Source organism: Mus pahari, chromosome 12, assembly GCF_900095145.1.
Source record: "Mus pahari chromosome 12, PAHARI_EIJ_v1.1, whole genome shotgun sequence".
Lineage (NCBI taxonomy): Eukaryota > Metazoa > Chordata > Mammalia > Rodentia > Muridae > Mus > Mus pahari.
Window position 1 is genome coordinate 28,156,491 of NC_034601.1, and position 14,905 is coordinate 28,171,395.

General features: G+C 46.1%; 1 protein-coding gene across 2 annotated transcripts in view; it reads left to right on the forward strand.

The window, feature by feature from the left end:
* Lmln (leishmanolysin like peptidase) overlaps positions 1 to 10,452 on the forward strand; it is a 68,761-nt gene extending 58,309 nt beyond the window's left edge. Inside the window, exons 16-17 of one of the 2 annotated variants that reach the window (XM_029544560.1) lie at positions 2,577 to 2,787; positions 8,046 to 8,146. In XM_029544560.1, coding sequence (XP_029400420.1) covers positions 2,577 to 2,787; positions 8,046 to 8,146 — 312 coding nt within the window. Of the gene's footprint in view, positions 1 to 2,576; positions 2,788 to 8,045 lie in introns of both variants that reach the window. The other variant, XM_021209693.2, reaches the window with a different exon arrangement.
* Positions 10,453 to 14,905: the final 4,453 nt, after the last annotated feature.

Here is a 14,905-nt window from a genome sequence, read left to right on the forward strand (position 1 = left end):
ATTTTGAAAGAAAGAAAGAAAGAAAGAAAGAAAGAAAGAAAGAAAGAAAGAAAGAAAGAAAGGAAGAAAGAAAGAGAAGAAAAGTTAGTTATTTTGCTTGTCATCACGACTGAATCCCTCACAAGAAGCAGCTTAATGCAGGAGAGTTTTATCTGGGCTCACAGTTTGAGAGGATGTGGTGGGAAAGGACAGCTGCAGTGTGCGATGGTCCCAGCTTGCTCACTTCTTAGCAGACCAGGAAACAAAGCCAGGGCAGGAAGCCAGTCCCTGGCCTGCCTAAGGTTGGTCTAAGCTATAAACCTCAGGGCTCACACCTCCTCCAGCTCAGTGGTTCTCAACTTCCTAATGCAGAGGCCCTTTAACGTGTAGTTCCTCATGTTGTGGAGAACCCAACCGTAAAATTATTTTTACTGTTACTTCATACCTATAATTTTCTTACTATTATGAATCATAATGTAACTATGTGTGTTTTCTGATGGTCTTGGGCAACTCCTGTGAAGTAGTTGTTTGACTCCCAGAGGGGTCACAACCCACAAGTGGAGAACCTCTGCTCTAGCTAGTCCCCACCCCCCAAAGGCTCCACATCTTTCCCCAAACCATAGTACCTGCCGGGACCACGAGCTCAAACACAGGAGCCTGTTGAGGACATTTTACCTCTAAACTGAACAGCCAGATGTGGTGAAAGACCCTAGTTCCAGGGGATATCCTCGCTCCAGTCCCAGGATGAGACGACACCCCAATAACTCGAGAGAAACCATTCTTGATGCAATATGCATGAGGTTTAATCAGGAAAAATCAACATTTTGAGGACGAACTCATAGGAGATGGACCCTGAGCCGTTTCAGTTGAGGACTTTTAAAAGAACTGGGTGGGGATGAGTTACAGCTTTTCTCTGGCAGAGCTGTCCTTGGTAAACATTCCACAGGGGATGGGAAGGTAACATATGGCTCATTTATGTCGGATGGGTCATAAGTTATCTTTTGGTGCACATTCCTGGTCCCAAACACGGGAAGATGGGTGCCTGGCTGGGGCAACTGAGATAATTGCCTAGCTAGCTGTCAGGCGGAGGGACAGAAGACTCCGAGCTGGCCTTAGAGAACAAAGAGCTCTTTACTGGCCACATTTCTAATGATCTGGGGAACATTAAAGCTGAGGCTCCGAACAGCTTCGGGGAGTGTTAAAGCTGGGGCTCCACAGTGGCACATGCCTGTAATCTTGACACTCAAGCGCCCGAGGCAGAAGGATCATGAATGTGAGGCAGCCCTGCGCTAGCCCATCCCAAGGTTACTTTAACGGGTCTGTTCTTTAAAATTGGTTTCCTGATTCTTGCTTTTAAAGATATTACCAAATCTAAAAAGAGTCATTGTAAACATTTTTAATCACTGAGCAGAAATTCAGGGGTAGGCAGAAAAGCAGGAAGAGCTTTCACTGCAAAATTGTGTGTGTGTGTGTGTGTGTGTGTGTGTGCGTGTGCACGCACGCACGCACTGTATAAATGTACCCAGGACCTTTTTGCAGAATTTGGTGACTCATGGAGAGTGACATGGCTGGCCTCTGCTTGGCAGAGATTGAAGCTAAAGTGTTGGAGGGACCAAGCTGGAATGTGCAGGAGATTTTTTTTTTGTTTTTGTTTTTGTTTTTGTTTTTTCGAGACAGGGTTTCTCTGTATAGCCCTGGCTGTCCTGGAACTCACTCTGTAGACCAGGCCGGCCTCGAACTCAGAAATCCACCTGCCTCTGCCTCCCGAGTGCTGGGATTAAAGGCGTGCGCCACCACGCCCAGCCACAGAAGATCTTTTAAATCCAGTTTCCAGGGCCTCTCAATCCACTTTGCTGAGCCAGAGTTTCAGGTCTACAGTCACAAGCTGGAGAGACCTCACCAGTCACAGTGCCTTCTGCTCTCCTAGCAGACCTGAGTTCCGTCCCAGCACCTGTCAGGTGGTTCACAACTGCCTGTAACTCCAATTTTACAGAACCCCAAACCTTCCCCTGGCTCCTATAGGCAACCCTATACATGTAGCATACAGATATACACACACAAACACAGAAATAAATCTTGAGGGAGAAAAAAAGGAAAAGACCTATTACCACCAACTGGAATTCTTTTAGAAACTAAATACCTCAACTCATAATATGTGAGTTAAAGGCATGCCCACGTCCCACACCGTGCTTGTTTTGAAACAGTTTTAGTCATTTGTGATATGTACCTATGTGTTCCTATTTGTGCAGAACGTGTATGTGGGGGTGAGCGCCTGTGTGTGAAGACCCAGGCATGACTTCAGTGTTACACCTCGGTAGCTGCTGCACCTCTTTTTTGAGATAAGGTCGTTGAACCCAAAGCTTGCTTAACTCAATTAGTCTTGATGGAGCTAGGCTGGCTGGCCAGTGAGCCCCAGGGTCAGCCTGTGTACACCTCCGAATGCCTAGCATTGTGTGGGGGTGCTGGGATCTGAGCTCAAGTCTCAGTGCTTGAAAAGCCAGCTCTTCCCCAGCTCATCTCTTCCCAGCCCCCATTTTTGTAAACTTTAGTATCCATCCAGGACTCTCACTGACTTAAGCTTTCTCCCCTATTTGAAGGTTTCTTGTTCTCCTCAAGGTCTAAAGGTTTGGGTTCAAGACACTTCCTATCTGTGTAGCCGGGCGGGGCAGGTGCTCCCAGTCCGAATTCAGATGAACGGCTGGATTCACAATGGAAACCTGCTGTGCCCTTCGTGCTGGGACTTCTGTGAGCAGTGTCCACCAGAAACAGACCCTCCAGCTTCCAACCTGACTCGAGCCCTTCCTCTGGGTGAGTACTCGCCATAACTGGCAGAATGAGGGAAAGTAAAGAGACTATTCCTCACAGGACATTGAAATGCCCTTTAGCAGGGCCCTGGGCTGGGCTAAGCCCCTTCTCCTCTGAGTTGAGGTTCTCTAGGAAAATCCTGCTTCCTGCTGTTATTATAAACTTGAAGCCAGTAAACAACCCAGGCTTTGGCTGCATAGCCAAGGCTGCCCTCGTATGCACATAAGCCAGGCGTCCTTGGATTCAGAGGTCTTCCTGCCTCAGCATCCCAAGAGCTGGCATTTCACGTATGTGCCGCAATGCCCATCTGTTTATTCTCTTACTGCGTGCACCACTGCTGAATCTTTTTGTTTTTTCTTTCTAGAAACTACAATGTAGCCCAGGTTAGCCTTGACCTTGGCCATGATCCTCTCAAGACTCCCAAGTATTAGAATTATAATAGTGTACCACCATGACTGGCATGGGTGAACCTTTGTCACTGAATATATCAGAACATATTAATGAGAAATAGGATGGCACGGTATGCATTTTGAGTAGATGTTTGCCTCGAGGCAGGAGAGATTTAATTTAATTTTCAAACTACATCTTTTTTTTTTTTTTTTTTTTTTTTTTTTTTTTTTTTTTTTTTGATTTTTGGTTTTTCGAGACAGGGTTTCTCTGTGTAGCTCTGGCTGTCCTGGAACTCACTTTGTAGACCAGGCTGGCCTCGAACTCAGAAATCCACCTGCCTCTGCCTCCTGAGTGCTGGGATTAAAGGCGTGTGCCACCACTGCCCGGCTTCAAACTACATCTTAAAATATACATCTACTCATTTTGAAACTAAAAGTGAACAAAATTCTACTTATCAAATACAAAAAGAAACTATATTTTAGTTATGTCATAATCAGGTGAGATACTCAAAAAAGGACCCGGAAGACTGGTCAGTGGATAGAACATTTCCTTCAGGAGCACAAAGGCCTGAGTTCAAATCCCCAGGACCTTGGTGAAAATCTAGGCCTAGTGGTGCTTGCCCATAATCTCAGCCCTTTGCCGTGAGGTCAGGAAGATCCTGGGGGCTGCTGGTCAGTCAGCCAGCCAGCCAGTGAGCTTCAGGTCCCTGAGAGACCATGTCTAGGAAGTAGAGGGCAATAGAGGAAGACCCTCGACATCAGTCTCTTCCACACACACCTTTGAAGATAGGTGCACACACGAACACACACACAAGCTCCTCAAAATAGGAATGGTACCAACAAAGAAGAGTAAAGCACACGAGACAAATGCACGCACAAGACGAGAAAGTGAGAAAGGCATCGACTTGTAAGGGAGACACTCTCACCAAAGAATACTGTGGGGTGACTGACTGATTACCCCTAACTGAACGATCTGGAAACAGAATTGTTTTGGAATTCAGAGGTTTTATGATTTTGGAACATTTGTATATATAAGTAAGCTGTCTTTGGCATGATACCTAAATCTAAAAACACAAAATACATTGACATTTATATATGCTTTATGCACATGCCCTGATGGTAATTGCTACAGTAGTTTTGGTGTGCCTGTGTTTTGATCAAGTCAGATAAGGGATTGTCCACAAGTGGGGTCATCTCTGTCCCAGAACGGTTTGGATTTAGGGGCATTTTGGATTTCAGGTCTTCAGATTAGGGGTACTCATTTCATGAGACTTAGGTGACACCGTCCAGTGCGTTCTTTAGAACCAGAAGGAGGTTGGAAAGGACTGACTTCAGAAGGCCTCAGTGAAGATGTCCGAACTGAGCACTAATAGCAGAACTCATGAATCCTTAGCGCATGACTCTTAGCATTTCATAATATTAACAATAAGCATTTTATGCAGTTCTCCCCAAATGTCAGTATGTTTTTAGTGACAGTTAAATGAGAGTGGCTTCCAGGGTGTGGTGGTTTGTACAAACTTGACCCAGGGAGTGGCACTATTAGGAGGTGTGGCCTTGTTGGAGGAAGTGTGTCACTGGGGGGAGGGGCTTTGAGACCCTCCTCCTGGCTGCCTGGAAGTTAGTCTTCTGTTGTCTTTGGAACAAGATGTTGAACTCTCAGCTCCACCAGCACCGTGCCTGCCAGCCATGATGATAATGGTCTGAGCCTCAGAACCTGTAAACCAGCCCCAATGCAGTGTTGTCCTTTGGTCATGGTATCTCTTCACAGCAATGGAAACTCTAACTAGGACACATGGTCTGTCTCAAACAAAGAAACAAACAAAAAGTAGACAGCTTTATACAGCTTACAGGTGAAAGTTTATACACTCTAAAGTTAACTTCCTGCCTTTCCCAAAGCCTGGGTCTTTCCCCACCCAAAGTCCTTTAAGTAGAGAGCAAGGTTTGGTTTTATCTGGGCTTTTGGAGAGAGTCAGCCTGTGTAGCACAGGCTGGTCTGGAACTCACGGTGACACCCTCACTCCAGCATCTCAAGGCTTTCTCAGGCACCTGTCACCAAGCCTGGCTCAGATGGTGAATTCAGAGGGTTTTTACATGTGTTGGGGTCTTCAGGACAATCCTCATTTGTTAGCTCCCTGGAAGGATCCCCAGGACTTGTCGCAGTGGGGACACCTGAGAGAGAATCACAGAAGGGAAAGGGACACAGGATCAAAGTCCAGAGGCCACCTTAGCTGCAAAGCCCCTAAAGCAGCAGTCAGCTGCTGTGCAGAAACTGTCTACACAGCTCCACTCAGCTTCTTTACCATCACACTCATAACAGCACAATGAATTCTTGCAAATGGCGTCAAAGTCTTAGGTCCTGTCTTAGTTAGGGTTTTACTGCTGTGAATAGACACCATTTTTTCACCTAGAACTTGTTCTATCCCAGGCCGTCCTTAAATTTAGATATCTACTTGCCTCGGTCTCCTGGGATTAAAGGTGTGTACTACCAAAGTTTTTCATGGCCACTGTTCCTCAAGATCCAGATCAAAATCCTGTGTTGCCCAGCCTCATGATCTGGTTCACAAGTGTGCCGTCCATTTCTGGATTGTAGTTCATTCCAGATTAAAAATCCAAACTATCCCTTTGTTCAACTGCAAACACAAACAATAAGCTTAGCTGGGAAGGATCTTGCCCTGAAATCACCACTCCCTTAATCTCTTTATATCTTTGAATATAGGATTCAGCTCCATTTTATTTCCTGGTACCGCTTTATTATTACTTGAACCATACACCACGGCCCGGCTTTATTTACCAATCAGAACCATATGAGGACAGGGTCCCTGAGTGTCTTACCAATTAACATAATAGTGACCCAAATTAACTTAAGAATAGAAATAACCAGCCAGGCGTGGTGGCACACGCCTTTAATCCCAGCACTCAGAGAGGTAGAGGCAGGTGGATTTCTGAGTTCGAGGCCAGCCTGGTCTACAAAGTGAGTTCCAGAACAGCCAGGGCTATACAGAGAAACCCTGTCTCGAAAAAACCAAAAAAATAAAATAATAATAATAATAGAAATAACCACACATCGAGAAATAACCACACATCAGTCCAAAACTAGATAAAGAGTATCCATCCTGATACCTAGCTCCAGATTTAAGTGTAACACGATCACCTGCTCCAGATTTAAGTGTAACACGATCACCTACTCATTGGTTTTTTTTTTAAGAATTATTTATTTATTTTATGTATATGAGTACATTGTAGCTGTCTTCAGACTCACCAGAAGAAGGAGTCAGATCCAATTAGAGATGATTGTGAGCCACCATGTGATTGCTGGGAATTGAACTCAGGACCACTGGAAGAACAGTCAGTGCTCTTAACCACTGAGCCATCTCTCTAGCCCTCACCATCTCATTGTTAAAGCAATATGTGGGAGGGGGACAGTGTTTAGACCTTTAGCAGTTGGAGTTGTAATAAAAGGAAAATTGTCTCCTTGGGTTCGAGGATAAGAATCTTTGTACAGAAGCAGAATATAAAGGAATCAGGAGGAAGCCAAGTTCAGTCAGGACTGTGAAATGATGTTTCTGCCCCAGGAGCTTGGCATAGGCAGGGATCTATTGCGAGGAGGTTGGGAAGCAGTGGTCACAAACAACTCAGCCCCTTGCACCTAAGTCAGGTGGCGCTCTCTCTCTCTCTCTCTCTCTCTCTCTCTCTCTCTCTCTCTCTCTCTCTCTCTCTCTCTCTCTCTCTCTCTCTTTCTCTCCTGCTCCCTCTTGGTAGGGAGCAGAGGAAACCCTAAGTGAGTGAATGGGTACTGTTGTCACGGGTACAGCCGTGTCCAGGACCCCAGTGCCACTGTAGGAGTGGCAGAGCCTTCATAGGTGAGTGACACTTAGAAGATAGCAGAGCCTTTCTCCAGGGTCCAAGTGGGAAAGATGTGTATGAAAACTAGCAACTGCAGCTTCCTCCTCCCGCATGTTTACAGCCCGTGACAGCTTGCCGACTTCCTACCCACACTAGATAACCACAACCCTGGGCTGACCATAATGAACACTCTGAGGTTCCAGTTGCATCCATAGTTGGGTTGACTCCATCTGAGAGTGCATAGCCCCCTTGACCCCAGCTTTTCAGTGTCCATCTGCTGTGACTGCTATTTCTTTAGTGGGTGGGTTCTTGTCATTCCTTCACTGCCCCTAGTCAGTCAAGCCAACTATACTGGGCACAGCATCTCCTTACATGTCAGTGGCTTCTCTGAGACTGGCCGTGCTGCCATTTCTGTGCAGGAGTGTATGCAGAGCACTGTAGCCTCCTAGTTGCCCCCAGCCTGCACTAGCATGATCTTGAGACTGGTACAGGCCGTGACAAGAACAGGGAAAACTCAGGCATTGCTAAAACCTCAGTTGAGGTGGAAACGCCTCAACTTCCTGCATTTGTTGATGTATGTGTGTTTGTGACACACAAGAGTTTTAACTGACCACCTATTGAAATGTGTGCCAGGAACTCTCATATGCTCCTCCTTTTCTCTGTGAGTGCATATATCTGTGTGTGTGTGTGTGTGTGTGTGTGTGTGTGTGTGTGTGTGTGTGTGTGGTTATAGTTATCTTTTCTGAGTGTNTGTGTGTGTGTGTGTGTGTGTGTGTGTGTGTGTGTGTGTGTGTGTGTGTGTCTGTGTCCCTCTATGGTATGTGTCTGTCTGTCTCTGTGTGTGTGTGTCCTCTTTTGTTTTTTGAGACAGTCTCATGTAGCTGACCCCAAACCTCACCTCCTTCTGAAGCTGAGGGTGTCTACGTGGCCTGGTGCCTCCATCCTCTCTCATCCTTTGCTCTCCCCTCAGTGTTTAATCCGGATGATCTAACTGCAGCCCCATGCCCGTTGTGTTGTTTTCTGCCCTAGATCTCTGCTCCTGTTCTTCTAGCCTGGTGGTCACCCTTTGGCTCCTCCTCGGCAATCTGTTCCCCCTGCTGGCGGGATTCCTTCTCTGTGTGTGGCACTAGGAGCGGGAAAGTGAAGTCTCAAGACGCCGGTTTTGTCATGTTCCCATGAGCAAAGCACAGGACCTGGGTGAGCAGCAGCCCACGGGGTGCCATTCCCAACTCTGGCTTGGAAGCTCTCCACAGTGGAACTGTGAAGAGTGGGCCACCCAGTGTGACTGCTCCGCGGCAGCCACTCCTTACCAGCCACACAGTCACCTGGAGTGTGGAGAGGAACTACCCCATGGCTCTGTAATTCATGGACCTGCAATCTCCCGGCAGGTCTCCTTTAACGCCGGGTGGATGGTGGGATTTGCCGCAATCACATACCTCAGCTTTTGCATTCACCTACGGTCCATGAGCATCAAGGTCAATCAGAGAGCCGCTGATGGCCCAGTCCAGAGTTCGAGTTGAGGATCCCATCCTCCACAGTATGAAACTGGTCCTCAGGATTTCAGACCTCCCGCCACCACTGCACCTGTTTTAAATGAATGTCTGGTTACGATACCCTCAAATCATCCCTCCTTCCATTCCGCTAAAGCGGCTGACTTGACTGTGTTTGCCTTTTCTGGCAGCTCGCCGAGCGGTTGTCAGTGTGTTGTTAGCCCTCTGCGCCTGATCAGCCTGCTCCGTGTGAGCTGAGTGTCCACTTGCTTTCCTCGTTAATTTCATAGCAACTTGGAAAACCGCGGGAGAGCATGAAGTACAGTGTGCGGTCAGGGCAGTGTGCGGTCAGGGGGTTGAAGTCGTGCAAACAGAAGGTGGCGCGATTGTGCTTCAGGTAATATTTACAAAACCGGGAATCCATCAAAGCCCAACTTATCCTTTCTGGCCTATGGAAAGTTTAAAGGTTTAGACGTGGACAGGCATGCCTTCGCTTCCAAGAGGACTGGGCTGTTAGAGAATTCCTGCAAAATCACAAAGTTATTTCATAGACAGGAAGAAAAAACTGAAGACAAAATCATCTGAATTGTTTCCTAACAGCGAAGTATAGGTTTGGGGTCCAGCCTGCCCACCGGCCCATCTGGACTCCGTTACAGTGCTTGTATATTACCTCTGTTTACATGTCTGTTTCCTCCCGTGTCTGATACTTCCTGTACCATACAGATTCTGTGAAGCAATCCTCCTGCACCAGAGCTTACCAACCCTCTAGTACCTTAACGTTGACACTCTTTAATGAAAAGTGATACCCTGTTTTTCTCCCTAAAGATAATCAATTATTGTAGTGTTATAAACAGCCTGTGGACCAGCAAGATGGCTCAGTAGGTAAAGGCACTTGCCACCAAACCTAAAGGCCTGAGTTTGACAACTGGAGATCCCATGGGAGAAGAAAGGGACTGACTCCTGAAAGTTGTCCTCTCACCTACACACATGCACACATGCACAAGTAAATGTAGAACAGTTTTTAAAATGAAACATGACATTTAGACACACTGATCTTTCCTCTGTTCCATTCAGCATATAGTTATTGTGTGTTCTAGTTAAGACATTTACAAGTAAAGTGGAACATGGTGGCCCGAAATCCCAACACTTGGGAAGGAGAGCAGAAGGATCATGAGTTCAAGGGCATCCTCAGCTACGTAGGGAAATTCACTTAGAGGCCAGGATTGGCTACATGAAACACTTGGAGATAGGCAGGAGAAAGGATTGTGTGAGGGGACAGAATACTGTGGTATAAACGCTGACCCTAACAAGCTGTGGCACCGCAGCGGGGCCTCAGTCTCAGAATAAGGAAAGTCACCTTCTTTTTAAAGGCAGAAATTTGAAATATGAACCTGCACGCAGTATAAGTTGGAGGTATTTATCACTGTGCAAAGCTGAGGCTCCTAAACTCAGCCAACTGCAGCTAAAGGCCACTGTCTGCAGAGCAGGACATGGTGCTTTGCCAGCGTTCTGCCCTCCTTAAGTTGTACAGAGTCAGAGAGAAGTATGTTTTTAAAGATATATACAATATGCTGGGCATGATGACACACACCTTTAATCCTAGCACCTGGGAGACAAGATAGTAGATATCTGAGTCTAAGACCAGCCTGGTCTACAAAACAAATTCCAGACCAGCCAGGGCCACATAGTGAGAGGAACCTGTCTAAAAAGAAAAAAGAAATTCACATTAAATCTTCATACCTATGATGATTATGAATTATCCTACAAAATGTATAAAGAATTTCACCAAAAATAACAGTGGAGTGTATTGAGAGTCTGTGATAGGTCTGACGACATTTGGACTGTGTGCAGTAGTGCCATTTAGGTAGTAGTGTTTCCAAGCATGGTGCTTTTTATACTTGAGATATATTTTTGCTTTATTTTTTAATTAATATTGTATTTGCACTAATGACTTTCTGGAGAAAATGTTACAGATGACATTTTTTGTATATATATATGCATATATATATATATATATATATATATATATATATATTTATTTATTAAGCTTGGACTGTGGTGTCCCAGTGTTTGCTCTGCACAAACATGAAACTTCACGCAGCCGGTGTCAAGAGACACTGAACTCCAGAGCGTTACTAGTTAGGCTCTTTTGTCTCTTCCTCTTCAGTGAGGTCAGAGTGAGGTCACTGTCGCTTAGCATTGATCCCACATAGCGTACTTGGCAAGGCTTGAATGGTCCCTCAGCCTGTAGGTCAGTGTCAGGGGCTCATTGTCGTCACTTAGAGTAGAGCAGCCCAGACATGGCTTCTGCAGTGGAGATTTCAGTGCAGAGTCAGCTGTAGGGTTCGGCTGTGAACTGAAGGATTTGAAACAGCCTTCGTGCTGGTGCAGATTAACCCTTCTACATCACCAGGACAAAACCAGTGGCCCATGGAAGGAGCCAAGCAAGGTGCTCCATGATAGGAGGGAGGTGGGGCAGGAAAGAGAGGCGGGGACAGCTGGTCAGGGGACAGTAGACTGGAGTCTTCCTGAATCAGAAAAGCCAAGTGTTTGTAAAAACTGACTACCTCGGTGTTCAGTTCAAACCCGTCATTGTAAGTGTTTTAAGGCCCTAGGTGTCAAACATAGCAAGTGAATTGTCTCAGGTTTTTGCAGAATTTACAGGAAGGAAGGAAAGCCATGTGAGGAGCCCTGAGCGGGGTCAGGAGGGGGCGGGGCAGTGTTCGGTGGTCTGTGTGTCGACCCCTCCGATTCTCTACTGCAGAACGTCCTTCCCGGAATACTTACATTTTTCCTATAGGATTCTTATATTTTTAAGACCAAATGGGGATTCTAAAAATGTTCTAAATTATGTATAGCATTAGTTTTTAGCCTAAGTTGGCCTAGAGTTTATTGAAATTTAAAGATATATCATAATTGTATGGGTTGTAAATAGTTTTAGGAAGATACATAAGTAAGTGTATCAGAGTATTTCTCATGAAATGTTATCAGCATTCTCATTCATATTAGATTTACAGATTCAGCCAGGCATGGTGATCATGCCTATAGTCCCAGCACTTGGGAGATGGAGGCAGTAGGATTATGATTTAAGACCAGCATGGGGGAGAGAGAGAGAGAGAGAGAGAGAGAGAGAGAGAGAGACTGAGACTCAATCCTACCCTCCCCTGCCAAAAAAGGAAAAAAAAAAAGTACCATTTGTGGCCATGTATAAAGCAGCTAGGTGGTGGTCTGAAATTTTACGCTGTAATGCCCTGTGACCAACACTTGGCGAGGCCTAAGTCTTGGCTGGCCCTGCTCAGTGTCCCTGAGTCTCCAGCCTGCAGTGTTCCATGCCTGGCCAGCTATGTACCTTGAAGCTGGGTGAACAGAGGAGAGCCAGTCTCTGAAGACAGCTGAGTTGTCCCAGCATGAGGTGGACATCCTCACAGCTGGCTGGCTTCATGGCCAGCACTAGTGCTCCCTGGCATGGCCTTTTGCCTCCAGCCCAGGAGGACTGACGTGCCGTGCTCAATCTAAGCTGCTCTTTCTGAGGGTAGCGCTGAACTGGAAAGGTTTTTTTCCCCTTTTTGAATTATGTTGGGACATGGGAGGGAATGCTTTTATGTTTACATTAAGTAAAATGGATTTAAAAATTGTTCTTTATTTATGGTGGTGAACTTTAAGTGTAATGTATTCCTTAGAAAAACACAACTTTAATAAAAAATGGAAACTAACTTGTAGCTTGTCTGTACCTAAAACCAGTAACGTTATAAATCCTGGGTAAGAAACAAACGCAGTCATGAACTCTATTGGGGTTATTACTGGGATATAAAGCAGTTTACCTGTGAAGAAAGTTGTCCTACATCCAGAATGGGGACAGATCGTGTGTAGCCCTTGAGGTGAGGGGACCAAAGCAAACCCAGGACAGCGTGGTCCCCTGCAGCCTTTGCTCTGTGACCAGCCTATGGCGGCTACACACTGGCCGCATCTGTGGAGAGTGACTTCCTGCTAACCCATATGTGAGTATGAGCGGGCATCCCCCTCACCCCCGGCAACCACATGAAGGCTCATAACCATCTACAGCTACAGTGTACTCACATAAGGTAAAATAAATAAATCCTTAAAAAATAAATAAAAGGATTTAAAAAAAAAAACTCAACAGCTTTATGCCATTGCTTATTCAAATCATAGGATCCAAACAGCTCACCATCTCCCCACTGTAGGTCCCTCCTGGCGTGTCAGAAGTGCTACGGGTTGATAGAGGATTCCCATGTGCACACTCACTGGTGCTCGTGGGGAGATTCTGATAGATTTTTAGCTGAGGATGTGCAAGCCCAGGCAGGTAGGTAGCCACAAAGTGGGTGTGGCTGCCTCGGCAGGGTGTGGCTGCCTCGGCATGGCTGCCCAGCTGTGCGTGTAACAACTCCCGACTGTCTGCCTACCGAAGGGAAGGTCTGGCTGACTTGGATACTGTCCATCACACCTTCACTGTTCATAGCTGGACATAGCTACTGTCAGGAAGAACTTCACACATGTGTTTCGTGGTTCCCGTATAGGGATTGTTCAGTATGCAGACTCTCTGGATCCACCCTGAGCTTTCCTAGCCTGGGAACTCAGTTCCTTGCGTATTCAACTCTAATCTCTAATTGTTTGCCTTTATTAATTTATCCCTACTTTAAAAAATGGTTCAGATGGGACTTGTGTATTTCATCATGTATTTCCGGTCTTCTCAAAATGAAGATGTGATGAGTTGTGACTCCATGTGTAAGTCTCTGCATTTCTCACAGATTTAAGAAGGCTAGGGAGAAAGTGTTCCATAGCAGTTGGGGATAGCATCTTGGTGAGGAGGGTGCAGAGGTGAAGTGTCTGCAGGCCACAGCCCTGTACTGAGGCGGGTGAGTTCCTTCCCCTCTGACAGGCTCCATCCCAGGACTCCAGCCTCAGCATCCAGTTTCCACAGCAGGAGTCTCCACAAGTTCCCTTTTAGCCACATCAATGACATCACTACTTCCCCAAAGTGCCAAGGCCAATGACTGAGCTCTTAGCATTTGGGGTTTTGGGGATCTTCCAGATGCGAGTGAACTGGAGCAGAGGCTCCAGAGAAACGAGACTAAAGCACCCAGGCTGACTGAGAACAGAGAAGTCACACCCAGGGTGCACACTACACTCCACTGTGAGGTGAGAGCTAGGAGAAAAGAGCCAGCTCCTGCCTCCAGGAAGGGAACCTCTGATACCAGGGGTGTGCTCCGAGGGGTAGTGAAGGTTTGGCACACAGCTTTTGCAAAAGAGACTGTTGGCTGTGGTGCCTGTTAACACAAGACACAGCTCTTACCTTAAAGGGAATAAGAAAAGTTATTGTGGAGCCAAATATGAGTGGCCATGGCCAGGGAACAGGAATTCAGGTTACTCCCCAGTACCATGAGCTACCACAGTAATGGTACGGTTTAATGAAGGTTCAGTACCAGAACAAAGGAAGTTATAAATCAAGCCAGGTTTCCCACTGGTGGAAACGGCAGGTAGGCGGGTTCGAGCAGAGTATCTGAACCCTCTCCACTGTAGGCTTCAGATTCTATCTGATGCTATTCTTAGCCTTTGGCTGGTGGGAGCTAAGGGCTCTTGTTTGTACATCTGAACAGGGTTGTTTTTTACCTGATAGCCACAGATCATAGACCAAATACAGGAGGTGCAGTAAATGTCTAAAGATATCCAGAGATAATTTGACTCCTGGTTTACAGCATTCCAATTCTCTACAATTTTGGGTGTTTTAGTCAGACAATCAGCTCTGTAAGATATTTAACAACACACACACACACACACACACACACACACACACACACCACACACACACACTCACTCACTCCAGAAATTTGTGTTCTGGGTCTGGTTTTCCTAGCAGTGTGTAAGTTTGAGACTTCTTTTATTTCAGATAGGCTCCTCTGTGTGTGTGTCTGTGTGTGTGTCTGTGTGTGTGTCTGTGTGTCTCTGTGTGTGTGTGTGCGCGCGCGCGTAGGTCAGAGGACAAATTTTGGGAGTCAGTTCTTCCTTCCACCCAGTGGGTCTTGGGGATGAAATTAAGGTCACCAGCCTTGGTTGCAAGGGCCCTTGTCTGCTAAGCCATCTTACTGGCTCTTGGTTTTCCTTATTAGGAATAAAAATTTTTCATAAGCCAGGAGTAGTGTCACACACCTTTAGTCCCAGCACTCAGGAGGCAGAGGCAGACAGATCTCTGAGTTTGAGGCCAGCCTGGTCTACACAGTGAGCTCCAGGACAGCCAGGGCTACACAGAGAATCCCTGTCTCCAAAAATAAAAATAAAATAAAAAAGAGAGAAAAGAAAATTTGTATATAGATGTCTTCAATTACTATTCTTTACTTTGAGTGTTTAGTTCCTTACTTTATTCCTTTTCTTTTTTTTTTTTTT